Source organism: Sinocyclocheilus grahami, unplaced genomic scaffold (genome assembly GCF_001515645.1).
Source record: "Sinocyclocheilus grahami isolate Dianchi unplaced genomic scaffold, SAMN03320097.WGS_v1.1 scaffold338.1, whole genome shotgun sequence".
NCBI classification, from domain to species: domain Eukaryota; kingdom Metazoa; phylum Chordata; class Actinopteri; order Cypriniformes; family Cyprinidae; genus Sinocyclocheilus; species Sinocyclocheilus grahami.
The window spans coordinates 899,277-912,969 of NW_015505517.1; the positions used below are offsets into that span (position 1 = coordinate 899,277).

Below are 13,693 nucleotides of genomic sequence, written 5' to 3' on the forward strand. Positions count from 1 at the left end.
CCAATGGTGCGCTGCACTTTTGTTTCAGATGAGAATGAGCCTCCATCACTGGCACCTGATTTCCAGCATCGCATTCGTCTCATGATCGCTGTTTAGAACCGAACCGACCAGAATACTGAACAAAACACCCAGTGAGACATGGCACGAGACAAAAAGGACAGAGACAGCTGGGGTAAGTCCATTTTTAATACAACGTGAGACAGCCTATGAGACGGGTTATTGTGCGATTCTGTAAATTATGAGGATGCTGCTACATAGACACTCTGTCTGTATGTTCAGGAACACACACAACTAAACACAAACATAAACAATGCTCTTCCCCTGTCCAAATCAGCTGATTTGGTCCGGACCACAGCCCTGTTCCGCCCTGTATCTGTGCGTGTGTTCGTGATGACAGCTTTTTTTTCCTTTTACTGCTGTAACATCTATATTGAAAAGCAATGTGATATTTGCAGTATTGTGATGTCTGTGGGAACACAAATTCGTGCTCGTTGTATAATGCAACCCACCCATTTCTTACACATCCCAGTCAATAATATGCTTTATTTTTAATAGTATACTACTTCCTTGTGTTATTGATACTGATGTTTCAGGCAAATTTATTAGATCACACGTCACTGTTGTTCTACATTGCAGTGGTTAAAATCAGAAGTGATTTGACTGTGTGTGAAGTGATGTGCATTGATGCCAGTGGCCCACATAAGCAGAGCTCTGTACATTTGCTACAGGCCTGTATGGAGATGCTGGTTTATATAATATACACGGTAGCCTTATGGAATGCTTGCTGCTCTAACCAGGCCTGACCATGTGAATATGACATGATAGAGAGCAAGAGAGAGAGAACAAGAGAGCTCTACAAGCTAATTTGAATGTGAATAATTTACAGTGTTGGGACAGTATTGGTATCACTTTGGTGCTAACCAATGGCAGAAGTGTAAATACAATGCTGTGAACAGCTTCATCACATCCTTATAATTTGACTTGGACCCACTAAGGTCCTTTTAGCCCTATATCCTTTATCAATATCCATTACTGTTCAGTTGCATTTAAGAAATGCTTGACAAATGCATTAATTAGAGGGCCGGTCCTCCAGAGCAACCTGGGGTTTTACTAGTTCACATACTCATATAATGCTTTAAAAAAACACTTTAACCATTAGGGTAGCAGCTGGTATAATGCTTGACAACCAGTTTTGTTGTTACATTAGGACTGAGATGTACTTCAGGACCTCTTAAAGGGTTAGTTCACCCAAAAATGAAAATTCTGTCATTAATTACTCACTCTCATGCCGTTTCAAACCCGTAAGACCTTCGTTCATCTTCGGAACACAAATGAAGATATTTTTGATGGAATCTGAGAGCTGTCTGACCCTGCATAGACAGCAACGCAACTGAAATGTTCCCAAGTCCAGAAACGTAGCAAGGAGATCGGTAAAATAATCCATGTGACATCAGTGGTTCAACCGCAATTATACGAAGCTACGAGAATACTTTTTGTGGGCGCAAAAGAAAGGAAAATAATGACTTTATTCAACAATTCGTCTCCTCCGCATCACCCTGGTGCCATTTTGGAGAATATCCGCTGGACGTAAACAGCATATGCTGTGACGCAGCTGACACAGAACAGCATACGTTGTTTACGTCCAGCGGATATTCTCCAAAATGGCACCAGGGTGATGCGGAGGAGACGAATTGTTGAATAAAGTCATTATTTTCCTTTCTTTTGCGCCCACAAAAAGTATTCTCGTAGCTTCGTATAATTGCGGCGTTTATAATGAGTTTTCATGTTTTTGAATCATCGCTCCGGCCTGACAGGGCATCACAGTATGGTAAGGGGCGTAACATTTCTGTCACATGCTTGAGATATTCAGCCAATCACAACACACTGGATAGCTGGCCAATCAGAGCACACCTCGCTTTTCAGACCGATGAGCTTTGTAAAAATCAAGGCGTTTCAGAAAGGCGGGGCATAGAGGAGAAACAATAATGTACAGTATGTGGAAAATCATTTGTTTTTTTAACCTTAAACCGCATAAACATATCTCATTACACCAAATACACAAAATAATGTCCTTTTTAGCAACATCATATGACCCATTTAAGCTTTACTAAACCATGACTCCACAATTTGTCCCAGGAGAATGTTAGATTGAGAAAATAAATATTTTTTTATGTTGAGTCATTGCAACTGAAATGCTCTTCCATAACATTTGTCTTATGATCACTCGTCTCTTATTTGGATTTAGGCCTAATTTGATATCAAATAGATGATTATCTAAAGCATAATGTGGAATAATGCTCCATTAATTCACACACACCCCACCAGAATTATTACTGTTAACTAAACCTAACTATTAAAAACATGTTAATTAAATTTGTTAATAACATGTTTTTTTTATTTGTTAATTTAAAAAGCTGAAATTATATATATATATATATCAACAAAATTTCCAAACTTAACATTTAAATGAAAAAAAAAATAAAGCTAAAAACAATTGTATATAACAATTATACAAAATATTAAAGAACAAAAGGTATAAGAGTATAATGATTCTAACATAACACTAAGCCAAACACCAAAAAAACAACTACATTATATGTGTATGTACAACCTCACACACATACATATATACTGTATATGTACATACACATTTATAAATTCAATATATATATTATTTCATTTCTATTTAGTTGGTTGAAGTATTAAAACTAACTAAAAACTTAATAAATGACCTATACAGACATAATAAATTCAGACATAATGCAACTCAAATTAAAATAAATAAATACAAATAATACAAATCAAATGACAGTATTATCAGTAATCCTAAAAAATAACACTGCCGAACACACATGCTAAAAAACAACAACTTACTTACACATAGTAAGAAATGGTTATAAAAACTGAAACAGAAGTGAAACAAGTAATAGGAAAGAGGAGAAATAAAAAGCAATACTTATATATATACTAAATATTGTAGAAACTTAATTTGCTGTAAAGTTGCTTTGCAACGATTTGTATCGTGAAAAGCGCTATACAAATAAACTTGAATTGAATTGAATTGAATATATATATATAATGTAAGTCAGGTCAAACACATTAAGTTGAAGCTCTAAAATGACTAATTGTAAAATAAAAACCGAATTGGAAGTAAAACAAAAATTTTAATAAACATGAATTAAACCTAAATAGTAATATGTAATAATAATAATAATAAAATGACAAAGGCACATATTAAAATGACCAAAATTAAATTAATATTAAAATGAAAATATTTGTATGAAAAAAATATTAAAAGAAAAGCAAATTTGAAATATCAATATAAAATATTATATAAAACCTAATACTAAAATAACACTGCACCACACAGTGTACTAACAAACAGACTTTCACTTTTTTTTTAGTAATTTGATATAGAGGTATCAGTACAACCCATAAATTATGATCCATATAGAGCACTGCATTTAAAAGCAGCAGCTTTAAGAGCATTAACAGTACATGACGTCTCTGTCGGTTGCGGTTTGCTTACATTGCCGGATGTCTATGGTTTCCAGTTACCATTTTGACAGTCGCTGCAATAGCAGGACTAACATATTTAAATGTGCTTGTGCTCAGGATCTTTGGTGGATAAGAACGTGTATGACTGGAGCTCAGAGGAGGAGGAGACAGACGGACGGGCGCGTCCAGTGCAGGTGCTGGTGGTGAAAGATGACCACACGTTTGAGCTGGACGAGGCAGCGCTCAGTAAGATCCTGCTGGCTGAAGAGGTCAGAGATAGAGAGGTGGTGGCCATCTCTGTGGCAGGAGCCTTCCGCAAGGGCAAATCCTTCCTCATGGACTTCATGCTGCGTTACATGTACAGCCAGGTGTGATTGGCTTTAATTCATAGTCTAAAGTAGAAAAACATGTATAATTGCTCTCAGACTAGTTTCAAATCACAATCAGCTTCTTTTTGAAGTTTGTGTAATCTGTAATATATGTGTTTGCATTCAGGCCAGTGATAAGTGGCTGGGGGACGCCGATGAGCCGCTGATGGGATTCTCATGGAGAGGAGGCTCAGAGCGGGAGACCACTGGCATTCAGATCTGGAGTGAAGTCTTCCTGGTGGACAAACCAGATGGTAGCAAGGTAAGAACCAAACCGACCTAAAAATACCTACCTACAGTACACTACTGTTCGTAAGTTTGTATGTTTTTGAAAGAAGTCTCACCAAGGAAAGATGGTCACCATGGCTGCATTTATTTAATCAAAATATGAAAAATAATAATAAATAATAAAAATAAGTAATAAAGTGACTTACAATTAAAAATAACTGTTTTCTATTTTAATATATATTTTAAATGTAATATTTTAAAATATGTGATGGCAAAACTTAATTTTCAGCAGCCATTACTCCAGTCTTTAGCGTTACACGATCCTTCAGAAATCATACTAATATGCTGATTTACTGCTCGAGAAACATTTCTTATTATTATCAATACTAAAAACATTAAATATTTTTGTACAAACTAGAATCAATTTTTTCAGGATTCTATGATGAATAGAAAGTTCAAAAGAACAGCAATTATTTGACTTATAAATCTTTTATTACATTATAAATTATTTTACTGTCACTTTTAATAAAAAATGGATCCTTGTTGAATAAAAGTAGTAAACATACTGACTCTGAACAATAGTGTATACTCATTCTCATGACTTGAGTGAAACTATATTCTAATATATTTGTGTAAGCAGAGCCTGTAACTCAGCCCTGTATGTGAAAATGCAACAAAGCTCCACTACTAAACACCAGAGGACCATTAGTGTGTAGACATGCATTGTGCTGTTTTTCCTGTAGGTGGCAGTGCTGCTAATGGACACACAGGGGACCTTTGACAGCCAGTCCACTCTCCGTGACTCAGCTACTGTATTTGCCCTCAGTACCATGATCAGCTCTATGCAGGTAGTCCACAAAAAACTCCCCCCCAAAAAACATGTCTGTTCATCATATTTTCAATGAAATTCAGTGGAACCTTGATGTCATCTTTTCTTTTTCAAGGTGTATAACATATCTCAGAATGTTCAGGAAGATGATCTTCAGCATCTGCAGGTATAGAGACACTCATTTTACCACTCGCAATGCTGTTGAACTGTAGTTGTTATCAGAGTTTAATTAGATTCAAATTAATTAAATATTTATTTATAAAGCAATATAAAAACACAGAGTATACCAAAACGTGCTGTGTAATTACAAGAAGATAATAAAAGCAAATAAAACACTAAAAATACATAAATACAATATGGTAATTTCAATTTATGCTTGAAATTAGATAAACCTGACAAGCCTGTAAGCCATGTTTTTTTAATGTTAATCAGAAAAGCCACTGGTATGAAATAAATATTTTGAAAGGGCATTTATTTAGAGTGCAGTTTTTAGAGTGAAACAGTAAAAATTATTAAGTATAAAAAAATGTATTTGTGCTAAAAGAAAAACTGCTTTTGTTTTTGTTGACCTTTATAGCTTTTCACTGAATATGGCAGACTGGCCATGGAAGAAACATTCCTTAAACCATTTCAGGTATTTAATATATTTTAATGTTTCTGCTGACATCCTTTTTGTAGTTTCATTCTGAAACAGACTGTTCTTCATGAAACTGTCATTATGAAATGCTACTATAAATGAATCAGTACTCACCTGGTATGTGTTTTTACACAAGTCAATGATCTTTCTGGTGCGAGACTGGAGCTTTCCATATGAGTTTCCCTACGGACAGGAAGGAGGAATGAAATTTCTGGAGAAAAGATTAAAGGTCAGGAGGTTAATATATGGAAATATGGAAGGCCTAACATATAAAAAAACTGAAATCATAACCACCACAACGTGTGTTTATATGTAGATCTCAGAGAATCAACATGAGGAGCTGCAGAACGTGAGGAAACACATCCATTCCTGCTTCACCAACATCTCCTGTTTCCTCATGCCACACCCGGGACTCAAGGTGGCCACAAACCCACACTTTGACGGCAGATTGAAGGGTATGTCTACAGATGCACGCTAAATCAGTAGATTGTAGCTGAGCTCAAATATGTGGAAGCTATGTTGGCGTCCTTATACTGTGAAGTACAAAAACACCTGTTTCCAATCATGTGTTTCAGAAATCGATCAAGATTTTATCAATAATCTGCAAGTGCTTGTTCCGTGGTTATTACGCCCCAAAAACCTAGACGTGAAAGAGATAAATGGAAGCAAAATCACCTGCCGTGGACTTCTGGAGTACTTCAAGGTAATAGTATTGTTAGAGGTGCATTAGCTACTACAAGGAATGAAATGGGAATTCGCCTACAGGCATTTTATTAAGAATGCAAATATAAAATATATTTTATTTTATATATTAAATATAAAAAAATCAATCTGCTGACGTTATTTTCATAAATAGTGGCACAGTATAAGAATTTTATATATAAAAGTATAAATAATTTTAATTTATTTATTTATATATATATATATATGTATTTACATTTTATTTATATATACTACTTATTTACATATTTATTTATACTTTTATTCAGCAAGAATGCATTAGACTTTAACATTGTTACAAAAAAATAAAATAAAATAAATGCTGTTCTTTTTAACTTTCTATTAATCAAATAATCCTGAAAAACAAAACATGTGACACTGAAGACTGGAGTAATGGCTGCTTAAAATTCAGCTTTGCCATCACAGGAATAAATTACGTTTGAAAATATAATCAAATAGAAACAGTTATTTTAAATTGTAATAATATTCCACAGTTTTACTGGTTTTATTTTTTATCAAATAAATGCAGCCTTGGTGAGCAGAAGAGACTTCTTTCAAAAATATGTATAAAATCTTACAGACTGCAAATGGTTTATATAGAATATACCATAATAAAATGCTATTTTGTAAAGTAGCATTTTAAATTTGAAGTAAATTAATTTCCTAAAGATTACATTTAACATTGTTAGAGGAAATTATGAATCCAATATCAACTGATATTACAAAATCTACTGCCATCAACCAATATGGTACCAATCATGCGTCCCTAATTTTTTATGCAGTTTACAATTGTTAATTTGATATGTGGTATTCCTTGAGTAAACGGAGCAGCTGTTTATGATTTTAGGCATATATCAAGATTTACCAGGGAGAGGAGCTGCCACATCCAAAATCCATGTTACAGGCATGACCTCTTAACAAACACACTCCACATCCTGACATACAGTAAATATACCTAAGAGCTATTAGCATCATACAGTATGACAGTGTTAGAGTGTGTTTGTGTCCACAGGCCACAGCAGAAGCAAATAATCTGGCTGCAGTGGCTGCAGCTAAAGATCTATACAACAGGAAGATGGAGGAGGTGAGTGTGATACTAACAGCTGCTTTCTCGTCGTATTAGTGTCACTCCTCTTCATCAAATGTGTCTTACGCCTTAGGTGAGCGGAGGAGATCGGCCTTTCCTCGCCCCGAGCGAGCTGCAGAAGCGTCACTTGGGCATCCGTGAGGAGGCGTTGACGTTGTTTCGAAGTGTGAAGAAAATGGGTGGAGAGGAGTTCAGCCGGCGTTACCTGCTGCAGCTGGAGGCGGAGATCGATGAGCTGTTTGTGCAGTACATCAAACACAACGACTCCAAGAACATCTTCCACGCGGCACGAACACCCGCAACGCTGTTCGTGGTGATCTTTGTGATGTATGTGGCCGCAGGGATCACGGGCTTCGTGGGTGTTGACATCATCGCAAGCATCTGCAACATGGTGCTGGGCTTCGCGCTCATCACTCTGTGCACCTGGGCGTACATCCGCTACTCAGGAGAATACAGAGAACTGGGTGCCGTCATTGACCAGGTGGCCGGAGCGCTGTGGGATCAGGTAAAACACAACATTTAAGAGGAAATAAATACTTACTGTACTTTAAAGTACGCATTTAGATATAGTTTATTTATATAAATGTTTTGAATGTTCAGCAGCCATTACTCCAGTCTTAAGTGTCACATGATCCTTCAATAATCATTTGTTGCTTAAGAAACATTTGATATTAATATCAATATTGAAATCAATTGTGCTGCTTAATATTTTTTGGTAACTCTTTATTTTAAGGTATCCTTGTTACACGTTACATGTACCTGCTATTATAATAACAATGAATTATGCATAATTACATGCAAGTAACCCTAAACCATGTGTGTGTATATATATCTGCACCTGTGTGTGTGTATATATATATATATGAATATTTTGTATTTACTGCATTTAAATAAATGTACAGTAAATGTATTTACTGTCACTTTTCAATTTCAATGCGTCATTGCAAAGTAAAAGTATTAATTTCTTCAATAAAAAACTTAATGACTCCAAACTTTTCAATGGTAGTGTATATACACATAATAATAATAATAATAGACTAAAATATATTTTTTCAAAGTAAATTAATGTAAAAATGATTGAGTGTATATATATATTTTGATCACCATGTTTTTGTGGATTAAAATGTTATATAAATCAGGCGAATAATACATGATCAAACCCCTCTGCACTCTGTGCGAAACTCTTCAAAATATAGATAAAAATAAAACTGTAAAATCTGTAGATAGATAGATAGATAGATAGATAGATAGATAGATGAGGTCACATTTTACTACAGATTGGTTAACTACATTCCTCATTTCTTTGTTTTAGGGAAGCACAAATGAGGTAAGGGGTGTTTACCTGCACACACACCTGAACACATCTATTTAGACATAAACAATTTCACAACATCTTACAAATATGAAGAGACATCTCACATTAACATGTTGTATCTTCCTGTCCATCTCCCTCAGGCTCTGTATAAGCTGTACAGTGTAGCAGCAAACCACAGGCAGTTGTATAATCACGCCTTCCCTGGACACCAGACTGACCAACATCCCGAGCAGGACAAGAAACAAAACTGACCCCACACAGTTCACGCAGACGCACTGTGGACAGTGACAGTGGAGCGTACAGTCAGAGAGAGAAAGAGACGCGGGACTGTTCAACGCTGCAACAGGAACATATCGCCACAATCACCCACCACAGCAACATCCTGCACCTACAGCTCAGGCCCATGGTCAGACGGTGTAGAGAATCAGACTGAAAAAATTCGGTCTGACTGTGTTGCTTGTGCCTGCGTTAGAAAATCAGTATTAGTTCTGACAGTTCACCATTTTGCCATCTTCTCACTGTAAATACTGTTTCTCTCTCTGACACTCACATGAAAGCAGTCTGTGCTTATTTTGTAATGGATGTCGTAGGTTGAGTTCAGTGCTATTTATAAGGGAATAAACTACTACATGTTTAAAAACACAAGTTGTAGTCATTGTCATGGGCCAAATGACGTGTTACAGAGATTTTGCCTTCCATCCCATCATGTTTGGGACATCAAACCTGAAAATACTGCACATTTGCTCCACTCAATGGTCATCATGGCAGAGCTTCTGGGCCGCTATTTGTAGCCAAGTGATTACAGTTCCTGTCTACTGGAGTGGGAAAAGAACATTTGCCAAGTGTGTTTCAATAACAAAAAATCACCAAGAATATTGGTGATTTATATAGACATTCATAGCATCATATATTTTGTTTCATTAGCTCTTATGCTCTTGAAAGACTATAGGCTGCCATAAATTCATTTATAAAGACTTCTTTTGAACCATAAAGTGATATTTGTGGGCATTCCGTTGAAGGAGATGATTCTATAGAATTTGAGACAAAACAATTTTTGTGCATATAGACAATTTATAATCATAGGAACTTTCTGGAAACTGTTGTACATTCATATTAAGGATCATTCTACATGTTTATTAATAGGGCCCCTGGTCTTTATTGTCACACATAATTGATCACAAGCATAGATTAACACATTTTAACCATGTATGAGCTAATGAAAAAAAAGACTGGTATGAGCACAAAAAGTTAGAATGCAAAATATGTCACATCAGTTTTTACCTTTATGAATCCCGATTTTTTTCCCCACACATATAATGTAGAATAAAATCCATGGAATTCAGGAAGGCTCCAGATGATACCTCTGTGATGCTACTGAGGATTGGCTTTTTGAACAGTAGCACTTTGTTTCCAAATTGTTGAATTTTGCATTTGTTTTCCATTAAGTGGCTTTGGTGTACTCTTGAGATATGAATAGAAGAGCAGCTTTCAATGAATTCTTACTTGAAAGCTGCAAAAAATCTTTTTGATTGGAAAGAAAAATAAATATTCAAGGATTAAATCAAACATACTTGTATAGTATTCTGTTCTACTTATATATAATATGAAGTACAAACAAAATTTAATATGGATAATGGCAAAAAAATCACTGTGAAGTAGAGAAAAATATTTGCAACCTGAATTGGAAAGACACTTTATGAACATCTCTCACACACAATACAAGGTCTTGGTTTATTTAGTGTTGATGTTCAAAATAGCTTTTACAAACAGACATAATAACAGAAAAATACAGGCAATAACCTCTTGAAAAAAATGAATGCCATACGCTCAATCACTTCATACAAAGTGACGACTCTGCCTGAAAGTTTCATCTTTAAATAAGCAAATTCCTTAAAAAAAGATATCCACCTACATCTTAAAGGATGAACCTCAAAGAAATGTCCAAGTCATATTTCACCCTCCCAAAAAACAAAACAAAACACAAGAAACAAAAATATACATTTTACTTGAAGAAAATGAAGCACCATGAAGATTATTGCATTATTTTCATTATTGCATTATTTCAATATAAAAAAACTCATTACTGTAATGCAAAAACTAGCGATTTTTATAATTTATTTAAATTGCAAAGTATACATCATGATCGTATTTGATGTAAAACCGTTCATTCATGCTGATTTAAATAACTTTAAATTCAGCTTCATTTTCTTTCTTTCTTTTTTTTGAGGTGAAATGTGACCTGGATGAGTTTTTTAACGAGATTCACCCTAAAAGCAAAACTATAACTGAAAATAAAAGTCGGATTAAACAATAAACCATTGATAACTGATAGTTGTGATTGTCCAAAAAGACAATGCAGAAGGAGTGAGTCCTCACAGTCCTGACATGCACAAAGAAACATACTCTCAACATGTGCAAACACATTCACAACACAGTCAAAACCAAGCATAGACTCAGAACACACACAGCCGTATAATGGCTGATAAGGATATATAGGAGTAATAGTGTAAAGTTCCCAACAGGCTTTGTGTGGTGTCTCTCTTTGGGCTTATATTTGGAGCTGTTTGAGGGAGTAAATGACAGTCTGCATCAGCAGCTAAGGCACTGATAAGGCTGGAGTTTGGGTGTGTCTCATACGAGTCACATGTTAGGAGGGAAGTTTTTGGCTGGTTGTTGGGCATACCACTGCTGCCGCTGTTTGCGTGTGTCGAGTTCGGTGAGCAGCGCTTGTCGATACGCCTCATAGGATTTAACGATGCACTCCAGTTCCTTCATGAAGAGCAGCTTCAGCATCCCCTGATACGTGTCCAGATCCATCAACTGGAAGAGTTCCCACTTCAGGATGTGGTCATACCTGAGACAAAGCACAAACACACACTAATATGACTGAAGGTTAATGGCATCGCCCCTTACCAGACTCCCTCATTAAAACCAGTTATCAGCCTCTAATGGCTTCCAGGAACCAGCCAATGGGGAAAAAAACTTTTAAGTGAGAAATCTTCTGCCCGATGTCCCTGCTGAAGAAAACATCTTAATCTAGCCTAAACTGGGTTGCTGGTCTCCCATCACTGGTCTCTTCGATTTTAGAAGGGTTTTGGGTACTTCTCATACGGTCAGACTATATATACATATATATATGACAAAAAACAAAACCATAAATGAAATTAATATATTTTTTCTTGACAACGGTCTGATACCATCGGTTCATAAGCATGATATCTGAGCCTGAGACTGCTTGACAACTAACTGAAATAAGCTGAATTGGAAGTACTGAAATTACTAAAAAATACAACTGAAATAAATCAATAATATATAAATATGTATATTATTATAAATAAAATAAAAGCTAAATAGAAATATGAAAAAAAGCACATAAAATGACAAATTAAAACAAAATATAAAAAGGCTATTCAAAATATGAATAAATACTATAATATTATATAATAGTATAGTATATAAATAATACTAAAAGACGTTATAAACATCAAGAAGCGTCAGTTTTATGTCGCCCCCCAAAAAATGTAAAAAACCTGATATTCATAGTTGCACACTTGTGACTGCACATCAGCTAAATTCTATATTAATGCGACAAGTTGCAACATTGCTCAGCAACCCTGAACATAATCTATAATCACATCAAATCAAAGTTAAAGCACTCCCATTACAACCAATGAAGCTGCCTACAACCGCAGCGCCCATCTGTGATGGAGATTGGAGTGTTTGTGAAAGATTTCTGCCACCCTCAGTGTGTGACAATGAGTGCATGTGACACTTACTTCAGCGGGGCTCTAGCATACACCTGCAGCCAGTCTGGGATCTCGGCTGTGTGGTACGGGTTTGCTGGTACCAGTACGGGCTGGTTGCGCTCTGGTGGGCGGGGCTGGTAGGTGACTGGCGGGGGAGGGGGCTGGTCGTAACGTGGAACACTGAGCAAAAGCAGAGATGGTGTATTTTAGATACAAAATGGCACCAAACAGTCTCAGAATGTACTGGAACGTCTCTCGACACTCACCTGGGTGCGCAGGGGTGTCTGTACTGGGCACGTTTGTTGATGTGGTCAACATAATACACTCCAAACTCAGCTGACTCCACCCTCTCCCAGCCCGGCGGAAGCCCCTCCCTCTCCAGCGGATGGCTCCAATGAGTGGTGTTTGTGTTGTGATCGATGTAATACCTCCTGCCTCGAATCGTCCAATCAACAGTCCAGCCAGGAGGAAGAGCCGCCTCCTCCCCGCTCATGGTCGTCAGATTACCCACCGACTTTGCTGGCACACGGCCGATCGCTAGAAAACAACAAACACATGGAAGTATTACAGATCTGTATGCAGGAAATTATTCAGTGTGTATATTAGAATGAGATTGTTTTTATTTTTAATTTGAACACAAAGGTGGTGAAGTGATATGAAAGAGAGATGGGGAGAAAACAACAAGTCACAGCTGCAGGGTCAAATCTAAAGCAAAAAACCCCAGAAGACCATGAAAAGTTCAACACAAGGAAAAACACACACACAATGAGAAATACTACAGGAGAGTGACAGCCCAGAAAGTTTGTGTATACTAGGCAAAAGTGTGTACAGAGAAAATCATGGACTGAGCAGGGCTGGCAAAATAAACTGAGTAACACTGTAAATATCTCATCTCTTGTTTACACTTTAGTAGCAAAATACTGTTCGAGTTGGTAATTTTGATTCATTTTTATGAATCGGTTCTAATGACATGTTTGCTTCACTCAAAAACATTCACTTTATGTTTTAAACTTTATATTCTTCAAAGAATCCTGGAAAAATTGTATTATGGTTTCCACAAAAACCATAATAATTACAGTCATATTAACTGAAAAATACAGACAAAAAAATGCTGCAGGCTCAAACACTTCATACAAGGTGAAATTTTCACTTTTAAATACAAGCAGCAAATTCCTTAAAAAAGGAATCCACCTAAACCTTAAAGGATGAACCTCCAAGAAATGCCCAAGTCATATTTCGCCATGCCAGAAATCACAAGAAACAAG

General features: G+C 36.1%; 2 protein-coding genes across 2 annotated transcripts; one reads left to right on the forward strand and one right to left on the reverse strand.

The window, feature by feature from the left end:
- Positions 1-9,242, forward strand: LOC107602974 (atlastin-1-like). Its single transcript, XM_016295630.1, has 14 exons — positions 1-172; positions 3,616-3,866; positions 3,994-4,128; positions 4,838-4,942; positions 5,039-5,089; positions 5,501-5,557; positions 5,697-5,789; positions 5,877-6,015; positions 6,136-6,263; positions 7,128-7,184; positions 7,293-7,364; positions 7,441-7,872; positions 8,680-8,694; positions 8,823-9,242. The coding sequence occupies exons 1-14, from the start codon at positions 139-141 to the stop codon at positions 8,931-8,933; spliced, it is 1,680 nt and encodes a 559-aa protein (XP_016151116.1). The 5' UTR covers positions 1-138; the 3' UTR covers positions 8,934-9,242.
- A 1,152-nt stretch (positions 9,243-10,394) lies between these two features.
- On the reverse strand, positions 10,395-12,961 carry LOC107602930 (protein salvador homolog 1-like). The gene is made up of 3 exons (XM_016295553.1): positions 12,695-12,961; positions 12,459-12,608; positions 10,395-11,536 (listed from the first exon to the last, which is right to left on the reverse strand). The coding sequence occupies exons 1-3, from the start codon at positions 12,919-12,921 to the stop codon at positions 11,323-11,325; spliced, it is 591 nt and encodes a 196-aa protein (XP_016151039.1). The 5' UTR covers positions 12,922-12,961; the 3' UTR covers positions 10,395-11,322.
- Between the last annotated feature and the right edge of the window lie 732 nt (positions 12,962-13,693).

What these genes read in the sequence shown, in the direction of transcription:
- LOC107602930 (XM_016295553.1), bottom strand. Translation starts at nt 12,921, where the DNA reads ATGAGCGGGGAGGAGGCGGCTCTTCCTCCTGGCTGGACTGTTGATTGG. An exon ending in AGACACCCCTGCGCACCCAG is followed by an intron (nt 12,609 to 12,694) that starts GTGAGTGTCGAG and finishes GCTTTTGCTCAG; the next exon opens with TGTTCCACGTTACGACCAGC. An exon ending in TATGCTAGAGCCCCGCTGAA is followed by an intron (nt 11,537 to 12,458) that starts GTAAGTGTCACA and finishes GCTTTGTCTCAG; the next exon opens with GTATGACCACATCCTGAAGT.
- LOC107602974 (XM_016295630.1), top strand. Translation starts at nt 139, where the DNA reads ATGGCACGAGACAAAAAGGACAGAGACAGCTGGG. An exon ending in AAAGGACAGAGACAGCTGGG is followed by an intron (nt 173 to 3,615) that starts GTAAGTCCATTT and finishes GCTTGTGCTCAG; the next exon opens with GATCTTTGGTGGATAAGAAC. An exon ending in ACAACAGGAAGATGGAGGAG is followed by an intron (nt 7,365 to 7,440) that starts GTGAGTGTGATA and finishes CTTACGCCTTAG; the next exon opens with GTGAGCGGAGGAGATCGGCC.